The sequence below is a fragment of the Patella vulgata genome, chromosome 1 (genome assembly GCF_932274485.2).
Source record: "Patella vulgata chromosome 1, xgPatVulg1.2, whole genome shotgun sequence".
NCBI classification, from domain to species: domain Eukaryota; kingdom Metazoa; phylum Mollusca; class Gastropoda; family Patellidae; genus Patella; species Patella vulgata.
Genome location: NC_065879.2, coordinates 90,278,120 through 90,302,914, shown reverse-complemented (window position 1 = coordinate 90,302,914; position 24,795 = coordinate 90,278,120). Strand labels below are relative to the sequence as shown.

General features: G+C 37.3%; 1 protein-coding gene across 7 annotated transcripts in view; it reads right to left on the bottom strand.

Annotated features, from left to right (window-relative positions):
- Positions 1-248: 248 nt before the first annotated feature.
- LOC126810375 (KICSTOR subunit 2) overlaps positions 249-24,795 on the bottom strand; it is a 55,422-nt gene continuing 30,875 nt past the window's right edge. For 3 of the 7 annotated variants that reach the window (XM_050535489.1, XM_050535500.2, XM_050535490.2), the window contains 6 exons: positions 8,015-8,182; positions 6,844-7,165; positions 3,908-4,065; positions 2,787-2,968; positions 1,037-1,178; positions 249-523 (listed from right to left, as the gene is read on the bottom strand). In XM_050535489.1, the coding sequence (XP_050391446.1) occupies positions 3,911-4,065; positions 6,844-7,165; positions 8,015-8,182 (645 nt within the window). In that variant the 3' untranslated portion in view covers positions 249-523; positions 1,037-1,178; positions 2,787-2,968; positions 3,908-3,910. Of the gene's footprint in view, positions 524-1,036; positions 1,179-2,786; positions 2,969-3,907; positions 4,066-6,281; positions 7,166-8,014; positions 8,183-24,795 lie in introns of those variants that run through there. The other 4 variants (XM_050535415.1, XM_050535421.2, XM_050535406.2 and 1 more) reach the window with 2 other exon arrangements.

The window sequence follows — 24,795 nt, the reverse complement described above, 5'->3', positions numbered from 1 at the left end:
GAAGGTGCAAATAATACACCCGTTCGATTAGAATTATGATCATTTTTAGAAAACACTATGAAGGAGAACATTATGAGTTTTCGTATCTGTTTTGATGGATTCGTTGACCTCAAAATCATAGGTATAGACATCAAGATCATCGAAATCGGTGCAATTATAGAAATTTTATGGATGAGAATGTGTTTTATGGCGGCCATTTTGAATTTCTCTATTTTTGGCGGGAACGGCTGGAGTGGCGTCGTGGTTCCCGCCATTGTTGAAATCAGAATACCCCAAAACCCCCATGGCCAAATTTTCATGCTTCTTTCCGGAAGTGCACAACTCGAACAAAAAATGTTACATATCCACCCCACTATATAGGAAAACTGTCAGCTCTTTATCTGAATCTTACATTATACATCTTTAACGTCAATACTGGTGTATTTTTAAAAAATTAGTTTTGGTTAGCTGTGCTGGATCCAAGTAGTAAAGTAAAAGCAGTGGCAGCAGCTACAGCTCCGATTTTAGATAACAAACCATAACCCTGTAAAACACAAGTTATAATAAATATAGAGAATGGCCAGTCTTGCTGAGACAATGGATGCTAGCTTTATCTGTTATCTATAGATGATGGGAAACTTTTGGCTAAACGCAAAAAAAAACAGATTTCCTTTAGTATGAATATGAAATTGGGTTTAAAGTCCTACCGTTCTGCTCCGACTGGGTCTCCGTTCTTCACCATTGACAAGGTGACACCACATCGGAAAATCCCGATGAATCTTTTCGGTCAATGCAGGGATCGAACACGCGACCAGCGTCTAACCCATTTAGCCACCGTGGCTCTAGGCTTAAATATTGTGCATTTTATAAAAACTAAATCTGCCTTCACATGTTTTATAAATTATTAATTAGACATTTAATCACATGACAAGCTCTCTAGAATATCGGGTGGTCGCAATTTCCAATGGGTTTGTATCTATCATAGCAAGAACAGCCAGCTATTTATCTAAATCTTGTTTATAGTAAGCATTTTTAATAAAACAAAATATATAAATACCTCGGATTCCATTGGGACATTATCTAACCAATTCAGTGTGGCCCGAGCATATCTTTCTATATTGTAGACGTCATGTGAAGATGTGTCAGAGAAGGGATTAACGGGATCAAGAACATACGTTGTTTTAGTGACGTAACTTGACCTAAACAGGTGCAAAGAAACGCATGTAATTCTTTCTAGTGGCAAAAAGCCCCTATTAAACGATACCCGTTCTGTAGTGAAATAGTGAAAGGATTAACGTGGTTTAGAACATACATTGTTTAAGGGAAGAAACCGGACCTGAACAGATAAAAAGTAACACATTTAATTCTTTCTAGCCATAAAAAAAAACAATTATACTATACCCGATTTTTTGGTGAAAGGATTAACGTGAAGAACATGCGTTGTTTTAGGAAATGAAGTGAACAAATGCAAGGAAACAAATATAATTCTTTCTAGCGGTAAAAACCCCCAATTAAACGATACCCGTTCTGTAGAGTTTTAGAGGCGAAATTAGACCTAAACAAAGCTCTTAATAATGATATTTAAGAGGGATGGGGGGGGGGGGGCTGTTAATGCTAATATTTAAGTGATATTGGGAAGGGGGAACTGTATACCCCAAAACTTTCTCCGCTCCTTTCGATGAGATTTTTAACTTGGGCATTCCCTGCTAAGACACTATGTCTCAAATTAAACTGGACCAAAGCTTAATCCATACGGCTTCCTCCAGTAAGTTTCCTAGGAAACATCCTTGTCTACGATATCACCTTAGGTGGAAGTGGACGTAAAACCCCAGAAACGAACGAACGAACGGGGGAACTGTTTAAATGATGATATTAATAAAAGGGGAATGTGCTAGGAAGGACATTGTGATCAGACAGCGGCGTTATGGCCTACTCTTATATTGAATTCCAACTGCAAAGAGATTTTTAATGTGTACACGGGACCTCGATTTCCCGTACCATCCGAACGACAAGGCAGCTATCCTTGTCAGGCGACTCGTTCAGCACCACTGACAAGGGGAAACCGCCAGGATTGAAATCGCGATATCCAGGCTAGCGAGGCAGCGTCTTACACACTTAGCCAGCGTGGTTCACTGAAGAATATAAGCTGATAAAGCGTCTAAGTTTATGCTGGGTTCCCACTGTCGTGCGATGCGTTACATACATAGAGAATCTCCTACCAGTCTCTTTTGATATCAAAAAATATCAACACAGTTTGATATTTTTGATATAAAAAAAGACGAGTAGGAGATTTTATTTATCACCCAATTCCTTCTTACATGCACCAATAGATAAATATAATTCTTTGCTGTAGATTTAACTTTTACTGAACATTATGGCGTAGTGATACATCATTTTTTGACAGCAATTCAACCATTGCAAAGTCCTTTATATTGACCCAGTGTTTCCATCAAGGTCAATTGAATAACAATAGTTCATTTTTAATTTAAAAAAAGTTACTTTAAATAAGAAATGAACTGTTCTTTGAAAATAAAAAAAGTAGTTCCTTTTCAACTGACCAATTAAATTCATGTAAAGCGATATCTCCTAAGGAGATATCGCAGTAGATTATGAAATATATCACACAAGCGATATCTACTGTAGAATGTATTATTGGGTGATAAAATATATTTGTCCACGATCTGGTACGTGTAGATACGTTCGGATACGTTTCCATGCGATCAACACGATTGCTACGACTGGCCTCGATTACTCCGTTATTAAAACCACGATTTCACTCACAACAAGTTGATTATAATTCAGCTTACCAATTATTTATGTCATAGATTCCCGGTATTGTGATCTGTAGCTGTCCATAGGAACTAAACAACTCCATAGCTTTAGAAAAACCAGTTTTCATATCAAAGTTAGTTTTTCTGTTCAGATGTTTGTCATAAATATACAGCCCCATTACCTCACAACAATACGACGCCATGTTTAGCCCATTAGTCTGAAATAATTGTCAAAAATTTCATATAACTATTGGTTTGTGTGAACTCCTGAACTGATATCTAGACCTTTAGAAGAATACATGTTACTTATGAAAAACACTAGCGAGTTGTGGGAGTCATTGTTGCTTACATAAAGCCGCGGGCGGGGAATGGAAGTCATTGTTACGTATATAAACTCGTGCGAGGTGTGGGAGTCATTGTTACTTTATGAACTCAGGTCAGTTCTTGCAGCTATTGCCACTTATATAGCGTGTTGTGGAAGTCATTGTTCCTTCCATAAACTATACCGAATGACAGCAGCAATTGTTACTTATATAAACTCCTTATATAAACTCTAGCTTCCTGCGGAAGTCATTATTACTTCCACAGTAAAGTATTTATTATAGATAGTAAATGTATTGTATAAATTATTTATGATATTTTAAAGTATTTATAATGCACAGTAAAGTAATTGTTATGCACAGTATGTGTATCATATAGAGTAATTGTTATGCACAGTATGTGTAATATATATAAAAAATGTTTATTTATTAAGAACAGTATTATGTAATATCAAGTATTATATAAAGTAGTATATCAAGTAATAAATCAAGTAATTATATATATAATATATAAAGTAATATATCAAGGGATATATCAAGTAATATATAAAGTAGTATATAAAGTAATATTTCAAGTATTAGCAGTAGTAACTGGTTGTTCTACTGTACAGTATCATATATTATAGTATAATATAACAAGTAGAAGCAAATCGGTGTTATTTTTATATTTTATACTATAATATATCAAGTAATATATCAGGTATTATATAAAGTAGTATATAAAGTAATATATAAAGTTATATAAAAAGTAATATATAAAGTAATATATAAAAAGTAATATATAAAGTTATATATAAAAAGTAATATATATAGGGAAATATAAAGTATTTGCATTACCTTTTACCAGTATTTAAGTAAACGAATTAAGTCTTTAACTTTAGCTGGTTTTGGTCGAATCATTTCCAGTTGTTGTTTACAGAAACAAACGGAGTAGTGGCTCCTGACATCACTTGATTTATTTTTCATTTCTCGATAAACTAACGGCATATCCCCACCTGTTGTAATGTAAACGATGTATATGATAACGGTGTCCTCTTTTCTCATAAATTGACTTATATCCCCCACTGTTGTAATATAAATGATGTATATAATAACGATGTCCTCTATTCCCATGTGTTGTAATATAAAATATTGTATAGAATAAAGTTGAGCGATACTCAGTTAATCTACTAGATATGTTTGAAGATATAGCGTAGATAGTTCATTATCGTAGCAACGGTACTTGATAATTCATTTTAATCGCGAACATCCGGTGACCTAGCTAGTTGATAATATGCTTATTACGTTAATAAATGTCTAGAGTTTTGATTATAGGTGTTATCATGTTAATACAGGTTTAATTTATAAAGTTTGAAGCCAACAATATGTGAATTGAGTTCTTGCATAATGCATCGTTCACGCATATCTTCTTTAGATATGCCCACATGGAACTTTTGTCGTATATTGGCGTTACATTCGTCCGTCCGTCGTCCACAATTTCTTATGAAGAATCCACAAAACACAATTATCATCAGATTTGCATAGATATGTTATTTACAATACAGGTTGTTTTTTTAAAGGGGGGGGGGGTATTCCCACGAAGGCGCAATCATTGACCGTAACGGATTAAAGGAGGTCGTTTTCAACGAATTCGTGGGAATCCAGCTTAAAGGGGTCAAAATGGATTAAATACGCAACAATGGTGTTATAGATTGTTATGATAAGATTATTTACACTTTCATAATCCCCATTTTATTGGACTAATGACTGGACGATAGTATCCTACTAAGAACTAAGTTAGACTAAGAACGCTGAATCATAATTAACGCATAATTGGTCCGTCGATCTGCATAAAATTAAGACTATTGAATTTTAATAGTCTGGTGGCTCAGTGCGGGTTGTGTCCATCAAATGGGTTGGCACAAAACCAGACCCAACGTTTCTAGTGGAATATTTTGCGTAGAATACGATGCCGAGTGGTAATCAATCCGCCATTGGGGCGTTTTCGAGATATTCGGGGTCAAATATCAAATGAGGTCATTTGCACTGACAGTGAATGCGCAGCCATTCTTGTATCATGGAAACATGCTGAAAAAGATCGAAAGTAATCACCCTTTCAATAAAAATGTAAACTTGCTAAATTCACCTTTGTTCTTTATGACCCCGGAGATCAAAAGGTCAAATTTTCCGTTTTTGCACTAGGAAGATTTAAAGCGATAAATGTCAGCGTAAAAATATAAACAACTAAAGCTAAACCTGTTCTAATTAATAATAGGAACATTTAAAATTTATCTTTAGGTGGTCTTAGCACCGAACTTTTACTTTGGAACGTCGAAAAAGATTTTGCATAAGAGAACCAAAACACTTCGAAACCTGTTTCAAAAATATGTAAAATCTGTCAAAATAAAAATTCCTGCGATTTAGTTTCACAACGATTGCTATACATAATGATACTAGTTGTCCGAAAAAACAAATGAATAGTTTCATGGCTGGACTCCAGTCGTCTCCGGTCTATAACAAATCCTGTGGATTGTTTTACTGTACAAACCTTATGAGGACTCTAACGACAAATGTTTATTATCTGATCCGTATGAAATTGATATGCATTAGTGAAATAAGTGAAAGAATTCGTTATTACTTCTAGAGTTATGGCCCTTGTTTCATTTTGCAGGAGCTTGTGAACGCCCTGACGACAATAGTTATCATCTGATAGGTATGGAATGTATTATTTAAAGTAAAACGATAAAATCTATTAAATTTCAATAATTCTCGTTAATTATGATCCGTGTTTCACATTGAAACATTTTGTAAAAACTCGAACAACAATTGTTATCATCCAATTTATGTGGGATTGTTAAGCATTATTTAAGTTACTGGAATTATAACGCTGACTACTTCTAGAGTTATGAACCGTGTGTGACATTGCGATCTGTTTGAAATTGATATGCCATATTTGCTGATTAGTAAACCAAATAAGCCTATTAATTTCAACAACGTTTGATAATTACTGGAGTTATGGTCCTTGTTTCACTTTATAGAATCTTGTGAACATTCTAATACCAATGAATTTTAACAATGATATTAACTGTCCAAATATATGACGACTTTATAGCTACTGTGGACGTATGTTTCGTTGGCTAGCTACCTTTCTGTAATGTTATCACAGAAATAGAATTGTGGTATCACATAAAACAATCTAGTGTAACACTTTCTTAGTGATAACAGAGGTTAGTTTAATAAATATATGGTTTATTTACATCGAAACAGAATACAACACATCTACATAACTACAACAGCAATACAGGTACTTAGGAATATATACAGGAACTCATCAAGACGGTACATAAATATGTTAACTCTACCATTCCGCCTCTCTGCCAAGGCAGCGGTTGAACTCGGGTGAGTCCATACGCCTGTCTGCGCGTTCTCCGTCTTCTCGAAACCGAGAGAACCTTCTCGGGCGAGCCCCCAAGCTCCACTGATTTGTCTCAACAACCTCAGCCAATTTATACTAAACTTAGATTTGGTATAAATTAATTAAAGTATGCGTATACATATATTATTGATATTATTATTAATATATTAAAATGAAGAACTACGCAATGAATCAGCTGTCATTGATAGATTATTTCACCAATATCATATTGATGTTGGCTACACATCGGTCAGGAATCGGTCAGCCTATTGTCTAAGGTCTCTCACCCTAATAATGTAACACTAGCGACTGGCATATTATAACACCTAACCCAATTTATGGCATTAGGAATTACGAGTAATTAAGCTCTGTGTCTTACCGTGTCTGGCGACTACATCCATTGCAGGTAGAACGTCGACTTCAACAGGCTCACTTCTACCCTTGTACTGAACGTATACCACAAATTTGATGAAATAATTGTTACATCTTAATACACGTATGGAGTCCACCCATTCGGGTTTTGACGAAAATAACCAACTAAACCATCCTGGGTTGGGATTACACATATATTGCCTAACATCCCGTATAATTTGTAGTTTATCTGCAATCAAACTCTCAATATCCGTATAACCATTGAAGAAAACTACCATATCAGCATCAGCATCACTCAGAACAGATGTTCCCTTTCCCAACGAACCACTCTACAAGCAAATATAGAAAATTATAGCCGATTTCTCAAAATAAAATTTATTGAATATATCTGAATCAGGGAGATTATCAGTGCACTAGCATTCAGATTAAATTACTACTGTCATTAAAATACATCATTAGTTTATTTTACAACAATTAGTTCACGTACTGACAACAATTAGTTCACGTACTGACAACAATTAGTTCACGTACTGACAACAATTAGTTCACGTACTGACAACAATTAGTTCACGTACTGACAACAATGAGTGTGTATTTGTCTACCTAGATGTTTTACCTCTTAAAAGAGCCTCGACTCCATATAACCACAACTTTAACATGATCTATCTAGAAAGTAGATAACAAACCTCATCTCTCAACCCGCCGTGTTTCGAGATAAGAGATGGTCCTATATAGTTCCACGTAGCAAAGCTGAACGCGAATCAGATCGGGGCCAGTAAGCAAAATTAACAATATTTTTTTTTATCAAAACAACGATTGATTAGGTACAAACAAGTCTTTTAGAGGCTAACGTATGGTGTAACATTAATTCAATTATTCACTGCGCGTGAATTTTGGAATGGCGAACGGGGGGAGGGGGTGTCAAAAAAGATGCGTGTCATGAGCATATCATTGGTATAGTTTACAGACGCTTAGCTTACTAATCGGGTTGGTTTACAGGCAGAATGGGATATGGCGGAGCGCTGGTCCTAGGGGCACTCCATATGACGCTGATCCATGGAGGCCGATTCAGATGCTGATTCACCAAAAGCAACGTCATTAATTAGCTAGACTTGTGATCGGGTGGATGAACAGTTAACACTACATAACAATACTTGTCTTATTTTAATTATTTTTACCTTGACCACTTCCTGAATATTATAACCAGGCATCTTGTGTAAATATCGAACTAATTGATCGACCGTATGATTAACACGATCTTTAAAATCTTTTGGAGGCCGGATCTCTCTATCTATAAACTTCTCCAAACTTTCTCCTCGTGCATAACCTCGCAGGTAGCTACTCATCTAAATATAGAAATGTATACCAAATTAATAAGTGTTTCGACGACCTGAATAAAATACAAATCTCTCCTTCGATTCGTGCAGTGTATCACACATCTAATTATTAAAGCGAGAATTTCATATTTTCTGCCGAAGTGCTGTTTTCTGGGGGTTGTAGCTTATTCCAACACTAACGACGAAAACTCAGATAAATAGTTAAAATTGCACTTTTAATAAACGAGTGTCCAAACTGGCTAACGGTCACAATAACGAGATAGGTATCGCTAGGGCGAGCCGGTCACCAGACTAAAGTTACAGTAGAATATAGAACATATATACAAGCTTAGGATTAAAATAATTATATAATAATATTTGATCAGAGATGTTAAATTGTAAATAGGGAACAGATGTTTAAATACAGAAGAAGATATGGACATACCAAGAACGAGTGTTAACTATAATTACGTAATATATATCGTTATATTAAATATAAACCGAAACAGTTAAAAGACTTGAAAGATTAGTGAGATATCAATTCGGACATTGGTCAATTGCTATTTTGACTAAAATTAAATAGTAATAAAATATATAGAAATACACACTATAACATTTCTAAGAAAGTCAAAACATAATTATTTCTATGTCTTTTTCTCGATCAATAGGTTGTCAACTCACTATTATACGATCATAGGTATTATTCTTACACTTAAAAATCATTCAACCAGGAAATAATAACACAATTACCTCCCTTCTTCTTCTACCCCCCCCCCCCCCCCATGGAATAGCTATCTTCAAACGTTTGTATTTGAAGTTGAAAATGATATTTTGCCAATTTCTCAACTGGTAATAGTGAATTATAGGATTAGGACTGTTTATAGATACTATCTATTTTAAGGCTTTCTTTTAATACATTTTAAAAATATAACTTATAAATACGAAATTATCGCTTTAAGTTATAATATTAGACACTATCTCCTACTATTATAAGAGCATATTATATGCCTGTCAGTTAAATGAAGGCTACTATTGTATATTTATTATAACTTGTGAATGGCTATTAAACGCTAATAAGGTTGTTGATAACACCTTGACCGTTATAAATGATCTCAGGTAGAAACATAAGTCAGACAGGCTTACTAAAAGACAAGCTTCCCTAGAGGCAAGTTTATCGAGATCGTAGATCGGAGACTGCTTTTCAAGACAGAACAAGGGCATGTGAAAATGGAAGCAGACGTGAATTGGGACGATGGCGGTAATGACTACAATCTGTTATGATATGTTATGTTCCTGTGTGATGTATTGGTTGTTACAATTATAGATATAATACTCTTAATGTTTGTTCCTGCATTGTTGAAATAAAGAATTCAAATCCACAATCTTCCTTATCATTAGATCCTTTGATCCTATGTAACAGGCGTCATAAGATATGCCTGGTTTTAGTGGGAGGAGGGCGGCGTCAGAGATCATAAGATCTGACTGGTTGTAGTGGGAGGGGGTGCCAGGGGTCATAAGAGATAAATGTTTGTAGCGGGGGGGGGGGGGCGTCGGTCATAAGGACTGACTAGTTGTAGTGGGAGGGGGGACGTCAGGGGTCATAAGGACTGACTAGTTGTAGTGGGAGGGTGGACGTCGGTCATAAGGACTAACTAGTTGTAGGTTGTAGTGGGAGGAGGGACGTCAGGGGTCTTAAGGACTGACTAGTTGTAGTGGGGAGAGGGCGGCGCCAGTGGTCATACAAGCGATTTTTCGCAATATTCGGAAACAAACAGGGGTCATGCTTGTTCGTTGTTGGAATGATATAGCTGATAAAATTCAATGATGTATTTGGGTCCAGATATGCGCCACAATTCACGATTGACACCTCGAGTTTTCAAAATGAATAGAATAAAATGAGCTTTAATGACACGCCAACACTAATAATAATAATAATAATAATAATAATAACACTAATAATAATAATAATAATAATAATGTATATTTATAAAGCGCATATATCCATCCATAGCGCCAAACATATGGTGAAAAATAGGAGATAAACTATATAAAAATAAATAACCAGCGGCTGCCAGGCAGGATACGCCCACATTTTGCATGAGATGGATAGAGAACAAGCTACAAACAAACTGGATTTTTTGTACAATCAGGGGCAATAATCCAGAAAGTTATGGTCTGAAATGCGCAAATATCAAAAGGGGCTGAGATCTGTGGGATATAAAGATATGTTTTTAGTTTCATCAAAATCGGATAGAAATTTGAGTACGAGGGGCGGCCATTTCGTCTGTCATTTTGGGCCCGATTTTTACGAAATTCAAACTCAATCATCCTTAGGGTGTAACGGTGATATATTAAAATATTCTTTTAAATCGGATAAAAATTATGACCTCTTCTGGGTTCACAAGCTAAAAACGCGATTTTCCATACAATCAGGGGCCATAATTCAGGAAATTACGGCCCAATATGCGTGAATATCAAAAGGAACCGAGATCTTTGGGTTATAAACTTAAATTTCACGTTTCAACAAAATCGGATAAAAATAGTGACCTCTATAGGGTCCACAAGCTCAAAACACGATTTTCCGTACAATCAGGGCCCATAATCCATGAAGTTACGGTCCGATACACGCCATTATCGAACGCAACTGAGATCTTTTGGAGATAAACCTATATTTCAAGTTTCGTCAAAATTGTGACCTGTAGAGTGTCCACAAACAATTGTGGACGTCCGGACGGACAGGGGCGACGACAATATACGTCCACATGAAAACATTAATTAACCAGTCCAGACCATAATCAACTCTCGATTTCATCGTTAGCCTATGATATATAGTGGATTTGAATACATTTTGTGATGAAAAATTTAACGTAAAAATGGATAATCGAGACTTGGCTAAAATTGTATCGCTAATATCGAGGTTTAGAGTGAAGCAATTTGACTGAAATGTTCAGCATATTCTGTTTTTATTACCTATTTTGTAACTGTTAGAGCGAGAACTGTCAGCTCTTTATCTAATCTTACCTATTGCCCCATTAAGTAGTGTTTGATTAAGGGAGACAATCGAAACGACAAGAGGCATTGACCATCCATTTTGTCGTAATAGTTTCAGTGATGTCACCATGTACATCAGGTACATCTCCTTGAGCGGCGATTCATGTAACAGGGTAACAGTGCTACTTGACGACCAACGTATGTACTCCTGTAACGATGATGGTGTATTTACAGATAGCACTGGGGCTCCGTTTACCGCCGACCACGTTAGTATAGTTTTTCACAACATGACCTCTAGCGACGATGATGTAATCTGGATGTACTTCAGTGGTAGGGCTTTTACATACTTTATAAAATAATTTTATATTGATAAACAGATAAAGTCGGAATTATTTTGTTTTATATGATGGAAGTATTCTTGTCATTTTTCACAATGATAATGTAGTATTCGGTATTGTTCGGTGGTATTTGGTAGTATTCGGTGGTATTCGGTAGTATCCGGTAGTAGTCGGTGGTATTCGGTACTATCCGGTGGTATTATATAGTAGGCAGGGATGTAGTATGTGGTAGTATTCGGTGGTATTGGGTAGTATTGATAGTATTCGGTAGTATCCGGTGGTATTGATAGTATTCGGTAGTATCCGGTGGTGATGGATAATAGGTAGGAATGTATTATGTGGTAATATTCGAAAGTATTGGGTAGTATTCGGTAGTATGGGTATTATCCGGTGGTATTAGATAGTAGGTAGGGATGTAGTATGTGGTAGTATTCGGTGGTATTGGGTAGTATTGATAGTATTCGGTAGTATCCGGTGGTATTGATAGTATTCGGTAGTATCCGGTGGTGATGGATAATAGGTAGGAATGTATTATGTGGTAGTATTCGGTGGTATTGGGTAGTATGGGTAGTATCCGGTGGTATTAGATAGTAGGTAGGGATGTAGTATGTGGTAGTATTCGGTGGTATTGGGTAGTATTGATAGTATTCGGTAGTATCCGGTGGTATTGATAGTATTCGGTAGTATCCGGTGGTGATGGATAATAGGTAGGAATGTATTATGTGGTAATATTCGGTGGTATTGGGTAGTATTCGGTAGTATGGGTAGTATCCGGTGGTATTAGATAGTAGGTAGGGATGTATTATGTGGTAGTATTCGATTGTATTGGATAGTATTATCTATTCCATATTTCAGTTAAATATTGAAATGACACCACGTAAAGTTTCCTACCAATCCCCGTGTCAGTTACATATGCAGAATAACAATGTGGACAGTTCCCTCGCCTCTCTATGTGTCAGTAAATATACACGTATATAATGATAATAATGAAAATGAAATAATGAAAATACGAAAATTAAAACCTTGCAAAGTCACTAAACCAGCTTAATATATTAAAAAAACCTGAAAAGTTTCGTAGCCACCTCGTATTTCAGCCTAATAAAATAAAACCAGGAAAGATTCTTAGCCACCTTATATTTCAGCCTAATAAAATAATACCCTGAAAAGTTTCGTAGCCACCTCGTATTCTATTAATGTCCTAGCCACCCCATGTGTCAGTTAAATATAAAACAAATATCAGATTGATTGAGAGAGAGAGAAATGGGGTTTAACGTCCACTCGACACAAACTACGTCATTTTGGGACTAACATATGGTTTAATTTTTTATCTCAATAATTCACTTGCGCGTAGGGGTCTTTAGCAGTGGGAGGAAACTGGAGGACCCGGAGAAAACCCACGAGGTTGGACAGGCGATCCTACTCCTTGTCACGTACAACCGGGAAATCGAAACCACCCCAGTCGACTCAATGACAGACTTTTATGATACAGCGCGCACACGCTTACCATTTAGCCACCCAACGCCGAGGTTGATTGAATATAAAAAGAATATAATGAAAATATTTCAGTATGACAAATAATATAATCTTTGCACCTGGTCCACATATTGTGGTCGTACGGATGACTTGACTATTTTCCAGGTGTGGGTTTTAGGGTGGCTGCACACCAAATTTCAGTCAATTTGATCAACAACTTTTTTTTTATCTTACAGACATTTTATGTTGACTAGTCTGTACATACGTTGTCCTAGATCACGCCATCTTGCTTATTGTATTCGTATACTCGATTATCAAAACACTAAGACGGCTTCCGCATACTAAGCTGATCTGCTATTCAATTCATGTATGACAACCTGGAAACATTTTGGACTGGGACCAAACGTGATCTAACAAGACATCGGAATAACGGACTGTCACACCAACGGTCAGTAGGAATAACGGACTGTCACACCAACGGACACTAGGAATAACGGACTGTGACACCAACGGACACTAGGAATAACGGACTGTCACACCAACGGACACTAGGAATAAAGGACTGTCACACCAACGGACATTCGGAATAACGGGTTGCCAGATGCAGGTGCCGCCTACTGTCTTGTCTCAAGAAAAGAGGGTACGTTTGATTATAGAGAGAGGGAGAGAATGGGGTTTAACGTCCACTCGACACCGACTAGGTCATTTCGGGACTAACATATGGTTTAATTTTATTTCAATAATTCGCTTGCGCATATGGGTCTTTAGCAATGGGAGGAAACCGGAGGACCCAGAGAAGACCCACGAGGTTGGACAGGCGACCCTACCCCTTGTCACGTACAACCGGCGAATCGAAACCACGCCAGTTGACTCAATGACAGGCCTTATGATACTTTCGGCCATCCAACCCCCCGTTTGATTCTGGAACTGTCGTACTAATATACAGGATGATCGGAATGACCGATTGTGAGGTTTACTGGCCGCGCAACCTATCTAACTACGACTATCGAATAAAGCGAATATCAGGCCATGACGGAATAAATGACGGGAGTAGTAGCACCGACCGGAAATCCCGACCAAATATTATTTTTAAGATCTAGAGACATAGGCGTACGGGCTCGATGACAGTTAGGGGGGGGGGGCAGAACCCAAATTGTCCGAAAAAATGTCGGGTTTCAGACGGCGGCGGCGTTCTTCTGCGAGAGAGGAGGCACTTAGCTTACCGTGAAATGACCCTGCACGAAAATTGTGGAAAATTTGACGGCGCATAGGTTTTTCCTGCTATTTCAGCCCATGAATACAGCAACTTCAGAGTGGTCTACTATAGCCTAATAAAGATGGCTGACTAGAAATCCAATCAAAAGATCAATAGTTTACAGTCCAACGAGACGGGAAGGTCGGGAGAAAATATTGAAAATTTAACTGCTGCAAAATGTAGCACCATGGGTCTTTCTGTCTGACGTGGAGAGCGGGCGAGAAAACCGGTCGCCACATCCTACATACGACCCATGCATCTTTTCTTACTACATATTTCTGTAGCCTTGTGATCGTCTAGAATTTGTCTCTAGCTGTCTTTACTTCTGCTTCACGTTGTGTATTTACTTCTTCCAGTTTCTTAAGACGTTTGTCTTACCAGGAATAATAATGCATAGTTCGCTTCTACATTTTATATAGCATATAACTGAATACAGGTATACAAGCATAGCACAAATTACAATACTATATAGCTAAAACCACTTCTCTACCCTAGCCAGCCTCGCGGCTGTCTAGGAACTCAGATGTAAGCCCTCTGGAACCTAATAGAAGTCTAACGAATTCTTATATTATAGTTTTGTAGCTGTGGGTTTTGGACGTTCAATTATCTAATTGGTCAAATATCATGTAAATAAGTATAGAGATTGGTCAAACAAGCTAAATGATGCAATCGTAATTTTCCGTCACATGTTTCTCGACACAATCTATCCTTGAACTCAGACCCTCTTTCCTGTTATTCTCACGCTATTTCATAAACAGTTAATTTGCGTTTTAAATAAACTCATACTGACAATAGAGAATAATTTGTAAAGATAAATAATGTTGTTTAACCGATCTTATTTCTCTATTCCTTGTCTATAAATTTAAAAACAATGTCGCAACGACGATAGTGCTACAAAAACGCGTTTTCCTGCTATTCCAGTCCGTGATGAAAGCAACTTCAATGTGGTTCAATATAGCTGACCTGGATCCCAAACAACCAATCAATCGTTGCGGGGTATGGGGTCTTCGCCCGCCCGGAGAAAATTTTGAACATTTAACCGCCGCAAATGCGTTTTGCTGCTATTTTAACCTTCCAGTGGTTTTGTAACCGAAATTCCATTTATGCCAACATGAATTCCATCCATTCAATTTTGAACATTTAACCGCCGCAAATGCGTTTTGCTGCTATTTTAACCTTCCAGTGGTTTTGTAACCGAAATTCCATTTATGCCAACATGAATTCCATCCATTCAATCAGACTGTTGCATCTGCATTCACAAATAATAATCGATGCCCGAAACATGTAGCAGAAAGTAATGTGGCTCCAGACAAAATGTTTTAATCAATTCAGTACAAATTCGTGGTACATGTATTTAATTAACCCTTGTGCGGTCACGTTGCACGAAATACGTTGTAGATAAAAAGGGGTAATCTAAGACCCCAGAAAAAAATAGGTTTTAGAATGCATAATTTTATTCAAATACGATCAATTTACAGCTTAATATCAAGTCTGAATAATAATCAATCTAGAGCGAAAAAATATTTGAGGTATTAACAGTTACGATATGAATTTAAAGGTATTTTTGAAACCATACAAATCTACACATAACTTAATTGCCATTTCCATGTAGAATCCGTCTTTTGATGGGTTTGGTAGAGTACCTAGGTTTGCTTTCAAATCTAGATTATTAGAATGACCAAAACAATATCATCAGTAAGAAAGATTCAAAATACAAAGCTAGCACTGAGCACAGAATAGATTAGACACTTTTAACCAGAAAAAAATTGAAAGGAAAGGGGAGAGGGGTCCACAAGGCCCCTTGTGTACGGTAATGTAATACTCGTAGTTTCTTGTCAAATGATGAATGTTGCCACTGCCTCTCTTCCATTCTATTTACAGCATAATACTCGACATTAAGTAGCTGACAATGTATAAAATTCTCGCCAGACAATTATGAACCAGTTCCTCACAAACGTTAAGGATACGGTCGTTGGGGCCCGAAATACCCCTTGTATACGCACAAGGGATAAAAAAAAGAGTAAAACTAGTGTTTTATTAGATTTCGGGCACTTTACTTTGCTAACTAGATGAAATTTTTTTTTTTTTTCACTTTACCCGTCTGCCCGAAAAATCAGATTCTCCGAAAGTTAGGGTGCAGCTGCCCCTTCCCCCCCCCCCCCCTGGCTCGTAGTTCTATGACAAGAGACAGAGTAATATCGAGTATGGTGGCTGATAGTGGCCATGTTAAATCTCGCCCTTTTCATAACACGACATCACGACAGTATTGGCGCAATCATACGACACTTAACTCTGTCGTATCATCGTGTTATTTTTATCCTAACGTCGAGATGTCGACTTATTGGCATAGTCTCTTTCTACAAGTCACAAAAATACAGCTGTACTCATTACACTCATTACATCAGATTAGATACAATAATTTAAGACTCGTCAAAAGAGATAATAGGAAAGTGTTGATTAATTATTCGTTTTCTCAAAATAATGAAACATTTTGCGCCCAAAATTGAATTATTGGTATTAAATTCAAAAAATCTAGAATTATAATAGCAGGACAAAAGTGAGTCAGCTATGTTAATTCCTTGAATAAGAAGTGGTGTCGGTAGGTATCGAACAAGCATGCATTGCCTCGTGTACGACACCCACCAATACTTATAGATTACTGAAGCGATAGTTTAGAAGCGATTTCAGAAGATTTCCAATTTATTTTATTAGAGTGGGAAGGGGATTATATAAAACCTCAAATCAGATCACAGAAAATCACTGCATTGGTGTAGGGGAGGTTTTTTTATGAGGTGAAGAAAGCGATTTGCAGCTGTTATTGACCTTATCGCGTATTCATCCGTTTGGCATCACTAATGGGATCGGGGCCTAGATGATTAAAAATAGGCCCAGTATTGCCTTCAGCTATGAACACACTCCGAAAGTCCCCTAGGCACCCCCCCCCCTCTTATTTTGTTTAACAAATAATTTCGGAATCAATAAAATGGCAGGTCCCTATCAATGATGTTTGATACGACTGGAAATTAATGTGTCTAAAATTGATTAAACAACATAGGGTAGTAAATATTACATTTCGAATCCGTATCAATGATACATTTACTCAAAATGTTCCTTCTAATGGATCACCATTTAACTTGAAAACAAGGGAAGCAGCCGATCGAAGAAAAAAAGATTTTAAAAAACAAGTTTCAATATAACAGTCATGGTTCGGTCATGCATTTACATCCGTGGGTGTCATCCTTTCTTTGAAAGTAATGATTGTGCCAAATTTGAACAAAGTCCATCTAGATTCGCAGCCTGTAGGTACAGTGTTGACAGATAAAACGTAAAAAAAACAGACCTATAAAAATATATTTTCTAAAACTATTTTAATTTTGAAATTATATTATTTTCACATTTGCCAAGTGTTTTAGCGAATAGTTATAAAAAGGGTCTTGTCGATTAAGACTATATAGCGCATGTGCAATGTGCAGTTTTAAACTTCCGATACGACAAGTCGATGATACGACAGTTTCGCTTTTTGTCGTGCCGTCGTATCATCGACTTGTTGTGGCGATAAGTCGATGATACGACGGCACGACAAAATTGGGTCGATGACACGACAAAATCACGCGATCTTACGACAGTTTGTTCTGTCGTAAGATCGCGTGATTTTGTCGTAAGATCGTGTGATTTTGTCGTGTCGTCGTATCATCGACTTACAGTGGCGATAAGTCGATGATACGACGGCACGACAAAATCACACGATCTTACGATAAAATCGTCTGATTTTGTCGTATCATCGACCTTATTTTGTCGTGCTGTCGTATCATCGACTTGTTGACTTGTCGTCTCGGAAGTTTAAAACTGCACATGAGCTATAGTCTTTATCTACAAGACCCTTCTATAAATAAAAAAACAAAACTGACACAGTTATATGGGACAACAATCACTGTTTTATTATACACAAGCACAGCGTTTCAATGAGTATTCTCTTATCGTTATCATTGTGCTTGATAACGATAAGAGTATATTTATCGAAACGTTGTGCTTGTGTATAATAAAACAGTGACTGTTGTCCCATATAACTGTGTCAGTTTTGTTATGTTTCCAATTGCTAAATGCCACTAAAGGATTATATTACCTTCTATAAATATTCGCTAAAACACTTAGCACATGTGAAAACAATATAATTTCAAAATTAAAAGAGTTTAAGAAAATATATTTTTATAGGTCTGGGGTTTTGGGGGTTTTTTTTGGGTTTTTTTTACATTTGATCTGTCAACACTCTACCTACAGGCCGCGAATCTAGATGGAATTTGTTCAAATTTGGCACAATCATTACTTTCAAAGAAAGGGTGGCACTCTCGGAGGTAAATGCATGACCGAAGCACTACTGTCACATTGAAACCTGTTTTTTTTTTTTTTTAAATCTGTTTTCTTCGATCGACTGTTTCCCTTGTTTCAAGTTAAATGATGATCTATTGGAAAGAACGTATTGAGTAAATCTACGCTATCACTAATACGGATTCAATATGTAATATTTCTCATTACTACCTATGTTGTTTAATCAATGTTATATATATGTAATATTTCTCATTACTACCTATGTTGTTTAATCAATGTTATACATGTTATTTTTCAGTCGTATCAAATATCATTGATATCATTTTATTGATTCTGAAATTATTTGTAAAACAAAATAAGAGACGTGGGGGAGGGGGGGGGCGTATGAGGCTTTCATAGTGTGTAATCATCTAGGCCTCGATCCATTGTTTTTGGTGCTTGATATTTTGCGGGGGAGTCGCAGTGTCTAGGCAGGTAAGACGTTGGTTCGGTAACCCGAAAGCTGGGTGTTCGATGCTGGACAGAGGGCCTGGCACGTAAAATATCCCTTGGTAGTTGGAATTCAATATAATGGTAGGCCATAGTGCGCTGTCCTGGCAAAGTTTCGCTCATAGTATGGCGTATGCCCGTCTTCAATATGACAGTAGTGGTTCGGTCATGTATATACACCCGAGAGTATCATCCTTTCAGAGGATCGCGTGGCTACGTGGGCAAGACGCTGGCTAGCTAGCCCGGAGGTCGGGTGTTCGATCCCACACTGATCAGAAGTGAATATTCGCTAGGCCTCTGATAAGGATGACATCGATGCGACTTAATGAGTCCCCAATATTAACATTATTCCTCCGACAAATTTAATTCTAAAACATTTTTTTTTATGTATTAGAAAAATAAATAAAGACATTTGAAGTATTTGTAGGTCAAAAATATTTCCTATGTAGCGTAAATGGGTATTAAAATGAGTAAAAGGCATCATTCTACCCGAAGCAGTTACGTCTTATATAAACAATGCACGCGCCATTGGTCCAATGATTGACACCGCGTGACGTGATTGCATGTGTTGCAAACAGTCATCTTTTACAGAGATATTAGACGACTTTTTTCACAGATTGGTTCGATCCCTGCATTGGCCGACAAAATTCATCAAGATTTACCGGCGTGGTTCCCCCTTGTCAGTGATGCAGGACGGAGGGCCTGACAATGACAGCTGTCTAGTCGTTCGGATGGGACGAAACACCGAGGTCCCGTGTACGCATTGGCGTGCACGTAAAAGATCCCTTGGCAGTTGGATTTCGATATAAGAGCGGGCCGTAGCGCCGCTTCCCGGGCAAAATTCCCTCATAGCACACTGTATGGCGTATGCCCGTCGTCTTTAGCCCAGCTTAGGAGAGAACAGTAGGACGTTAAACCCCATTTCATTTCATTTCATGCCATCTTGTCTTTGAAAGTAATGATTATGCCAAATTTGAACATCTAGTTCCGCAGTCTGTAGTTATACCAGAGGGTTGACAGATAACACCTTAAAAAAACCAGATCTATGAAAATATATTTTCTAAACCTTTTTTAATTTTGAAATTATATTGTTTTCACGTGTGATAAGTGTTTTAGCGAATAGTTGTAGAAAGGGTCTTGTAGATTAAGACTATGGCGCATCATCGACTTGTCGAAATTGTCGTCTCGGAAGTTTAAAACTGCACATGCGCTATAGTCTTAATCTACAAGACCCTTTCTGTAACTACATGTATTTGCTGAAACACTTAGCACACGCGAAAACAATATTATTTCAAAATTAAAAGAGTTTTAGAAATATATTTTTATAGGTCTGGTTTTTTCTTTGTTTTTTTTTACGTTTGATCTGTCAACACTCTACCTATAGGCCGCGAATATAAACTGACTTTGTTCAAATTTGGCACAATCATTACTTTCAAAGAAAGCATGACACTCTCGAATGTAAATGCATGACCGAATCACTACTGTCATATTGAAATGTGTGTGTTTTTAAATCTTTTTCTTCGATCGCTGCTTTCCTTGTTTCATGTTAAATGATGATCCATTGGAAGGAACATATTGAGTAAATGTACGTTATCACTGATACGGAAGTAGTAGAGAGGGTAGTCTGGAGCAATTTTGGAATTCCAGACATTCCAAAGGTCTGACGTCACACATTCCTAAGGTCTGACGTCAGAGCATTCCACAGGTGTTCTATTTATAGGTTGAATATGGTTATTGTTGACTGAACAATGAGGTTATGAATAATAAAAAAGGTATGCAGGTGTTATATTCTTTGATCGTGTTTGACTTTTGTAACGAGGGTATGGGGTCCACGAATTGTTTATTGGAGGGTAGGGGGGGGGGAAGATATTTCGCTTTATAGGCAGGTGTGTAGAGGTTACATTGAGTTCACGCCAAGTGTAGCTATACCTGTATTAAGGGACAATGACCTCCGCCATTAAGCTTGACAGGTGATTTTGTCGATTTTGTTCTAAGCCAATAGTTTTAATCTACATATTTGTGACAGGGTGTAGTTAAATTTTGGTTTTAAGTTTCGAAAATCTAGGTATAAAAGGGGGTTGATTACACGTTCAAATGTAGAATTGTTTTATGAAGTTGAAAACAAGAGATTAACATCATGAGTATCGAGTTGTATCGAAAGGATATTGGAAATGATTATTTGGTTGTAAAATGTATTTGGCAAGAAGATGTGTGTTATCACATCAGACTGTATGGTTACGGTTTTAAGAGTGATAGATATCCAACACCCAATGGTATCATGTTTTTCGAGCGGCAATGGCAGGCATTGATGAACACTGCCTCAGAGATAGATGAGTATTTACAAAAAAACATTGTAAAGAAATCAGTGCCTATTGGTAATGACGTGTACGTAACGATCGACAACAAATACCCTGGAGTCAACATTCGTAAATTTTGGTGGTGTGAAGGAACGAATGCCAAAACCTACCCGAAAGGGTGTTCATTTAAACGTGAAACAATGGGAGGCATTGAAAGTTAGCTTCAAAGAGTTGTGTGAAAATAATTTTACGGGTGAGGAACCACCCCTAGGTGTAGTAGGCTTAGCAAAGGCGGAGACTTGTGTATAATTTCTGTCCAACGTATTTTTTATTGGGCGGTCTGTGCGAACCAATAATATAACGAGTTGTATATATATATATAAATAGATGCCTAACTATTGAGTTATCATACGAAACAACATGGCTTCACCCAAGATATCAGATGTTTCAGTCGGTTTGACATTGAGTTTAGGGGACAATGATAATACAACCCCTGAAATATTACTGAAGGCTGGTTATTTAGGGTTGAAGCGTAAAATGGTTTTTAAGATGACATTAAAAGAATGGAGTCGGGTTGTTGATCGTTTCAAAAGATATTTATCCTGTACAAAACCTACCAAATTTGCCATCAACAGTGAGTTAAGCTGTGAACTGGGAACCGCCCGCCAAATGGTTCTGGAGAGAAAAAATGGTAGACAATTGGTGATACCCGAAAAAACCTTTTCCGACCTAACAGGCGTGTCTCGAGTTACAAGATCGTTCAAGCGCGGCCGTTATCATGTGTATGGTTGTTCGCCTGCCAAGTCGGGTCTCGGGGTAAAGGATTGGAGTTTGTTAAAATCTGGACAGACGTGGCACAATACTCCAGAGGATTGTGTTTCTGCAGCAAACAATGAAGGATGGGACCAGCCTGATTGCTACAGCACGGAAGTACGCGTAGAAGGGGTCTACGCCGAAAATCAACTCATTTTCCACGAGGATCTTGTAGATGCGGAGGAACACGTTACACACCTAGTACCGTGCACCATGTGCTCAAAACCTATGCATGTCAATGACGATCATTACTGTCCTGCCGAAAATATACGTACGTTAGTTGTGCAAATATTGGGAGACATGATCAACACGGAGATTTCAAAAAGTGTAACCGGTTGCTGTGAAGGCTGTCTCAATGGTCGTGGAGGGCAGCTTGAACATACATGTCTAGGGATCGACTATTGGTTCGATGAAATCAACTTTGTGGACTTGTACTTCGAATCCTGTTTTCTAGAGTTGAACAAAGATCGTTTTTTACAGATAGCACGATTCGTCCCAGAGATTCGCGATCAGAGCGAAGAGTTGTTTCTACACGCAACGTTGTATTGGAAACCTCAAATCCTAGAATGTGTTCACACGTTGACTAAATAACTTTTTTTTTTTTTTTTTTTTTTTTTTTATGATTATAATTTTCATTTTCTATATGTATTACATTTGTACTTTGATATAATAAAAGATTAAACATTTTTAAATGGAATTAGTTATTTTTACCCCGGCTAACGAAATGGATGTAAGGCTAAAGACCCCATTTACATGTATGATATCAGGGCCCACACAATCGGGTAAGAGTCAATTGGTCAGGCGCTTGATTCTAGAACTACCACAAGTTGTCGATCAACCCATAGATCGTATCGTGTGGTGTTACGGTGTTTGGCAACCTTTGTACGAAGAATTAGCGGGTATCGTAGAATTTGTCGAAGGGTTATCCTCTAGTCTAAACCCCAAGGAAAGAACACTATTGATCATTGATGATTTGATGGACGAGACAACGGACAAAGTATCAAAACTCTTTACCCGTGGAAGTCACCACGAAAATACTTCCGTCATTTATATTGTTCAAAATCTGTTTCATAAAGGTAAACATCACAGGACGATCAGTCTCAATGTCCATTACATGATTATATTTAAGAACCCTCGAGACATGTCTGCTATAACGCAATTAGCCAAGCAGATGTACCCAGGGAAAACTAATTTTGTTCGTGAAAGTTACGAGGACGCTACAAGGAAACCCTATTCGTATTTATTTCTCGATTTGAAGAGTACAACCCCCGACCTTTTGAGACTTCGGAGTAGTATTTTCCCTAGGGATAACCCCACGGTGTACGTACCAAAGGTATAAAAGCAATTGATTTTCGACTGTACCTACACACAGTTGTCCGAAAATAGATAATGTATGGTCTAGATCGTCACGCCAAGCTATTACAAGCACTCAAGCGGGCCAAACCAAGACAGCGAATACATATTATTAAAAACGCAAGTAAACCAGTCATTGACGCATTGTGTGAGTGTTGTCTTAACATCTTGAAAGGGAGAGTTCGACTCTCGGCATACCACAAGAAACGATTGTCGAAACACAAACGTAGTCTAAGACATTTAGCGGACCGTAAAGTCGCCCTGAAACAGAAGAAAAAAATCCTGCAGAGGGGTGGATTTCTTGGTAGCTTGCTAGCACCTCTGGTAGGGATTCTAGGGAGTGTGGTACCTAAAATATTCGGGTTGTAATGGAATTTACTAAAAAGATGGCTCTAGTACCCGAGAGTTTGCTGGAAAATTTGCAAACACCTAAACCCCAGATATTACAGCCACCCTCTGTGAGAAAAGTTTCTGAATTAGACGTCGAAATACGACGCATCCTCGAGGACCCCGAAATGGATGAAAAATATTATCTAAAATACTTAATCATTCAATATTCCATTATTTTGAAAATAAAAACCACACAAAAAATGTTTAGGAAGCAAATTTCTGAGCGTTAATATCCCTGTGAATAATATTATCTAAAATACTAAATCATTCGAGTTACCGTATATCCCCAAAACCTGTAAGAAATAAATTAATTGTTAATTATCATCCTAGTTTATACATGCAATGTGTTCATTTTAGTGTATTTCATACTTGGTCATTTTTGAGAGTAAATAGCAGTTTTATCAATAATGTTCTCAAATTGCATCAATCACACACCAAACGTCAATTGGGATTAGCTTATCAAACGGGGGAAATTTGTTGCAATAAGAAATACCTATATTCGGACATTGATTTACTATAACATTAATACATCAGCAGTAACTATAAAAAACGTTAAAGGAGCTAAATCGCTAATATTTATGGGACCTAGAAATTGACAGAAATGGGTCGCAACGAATATAATAAGGTAATGTGAATGTATATAAACTGATTTACATTCAATCGTTTCTGTTTTTACCGTAATTTCTAATCAGTTATGTTCGGCGAAATGCGCCAAAGTCTCAATTGAATGACGATCTTTAGCGTCTGGTTATTCCAGTCTAAACCGATGGTATTTATTGCGCATGCTCTCCATATAAGAATATAGCATTGACATGACTTGTGGAATATGTCTAGCCTCGGTCTTCGAGTCCCTTGTGCCAAATGGCAAATGTACCAATGGTAAAATGTTTCTTTTGTCTTGAATATTGGATATCAGAA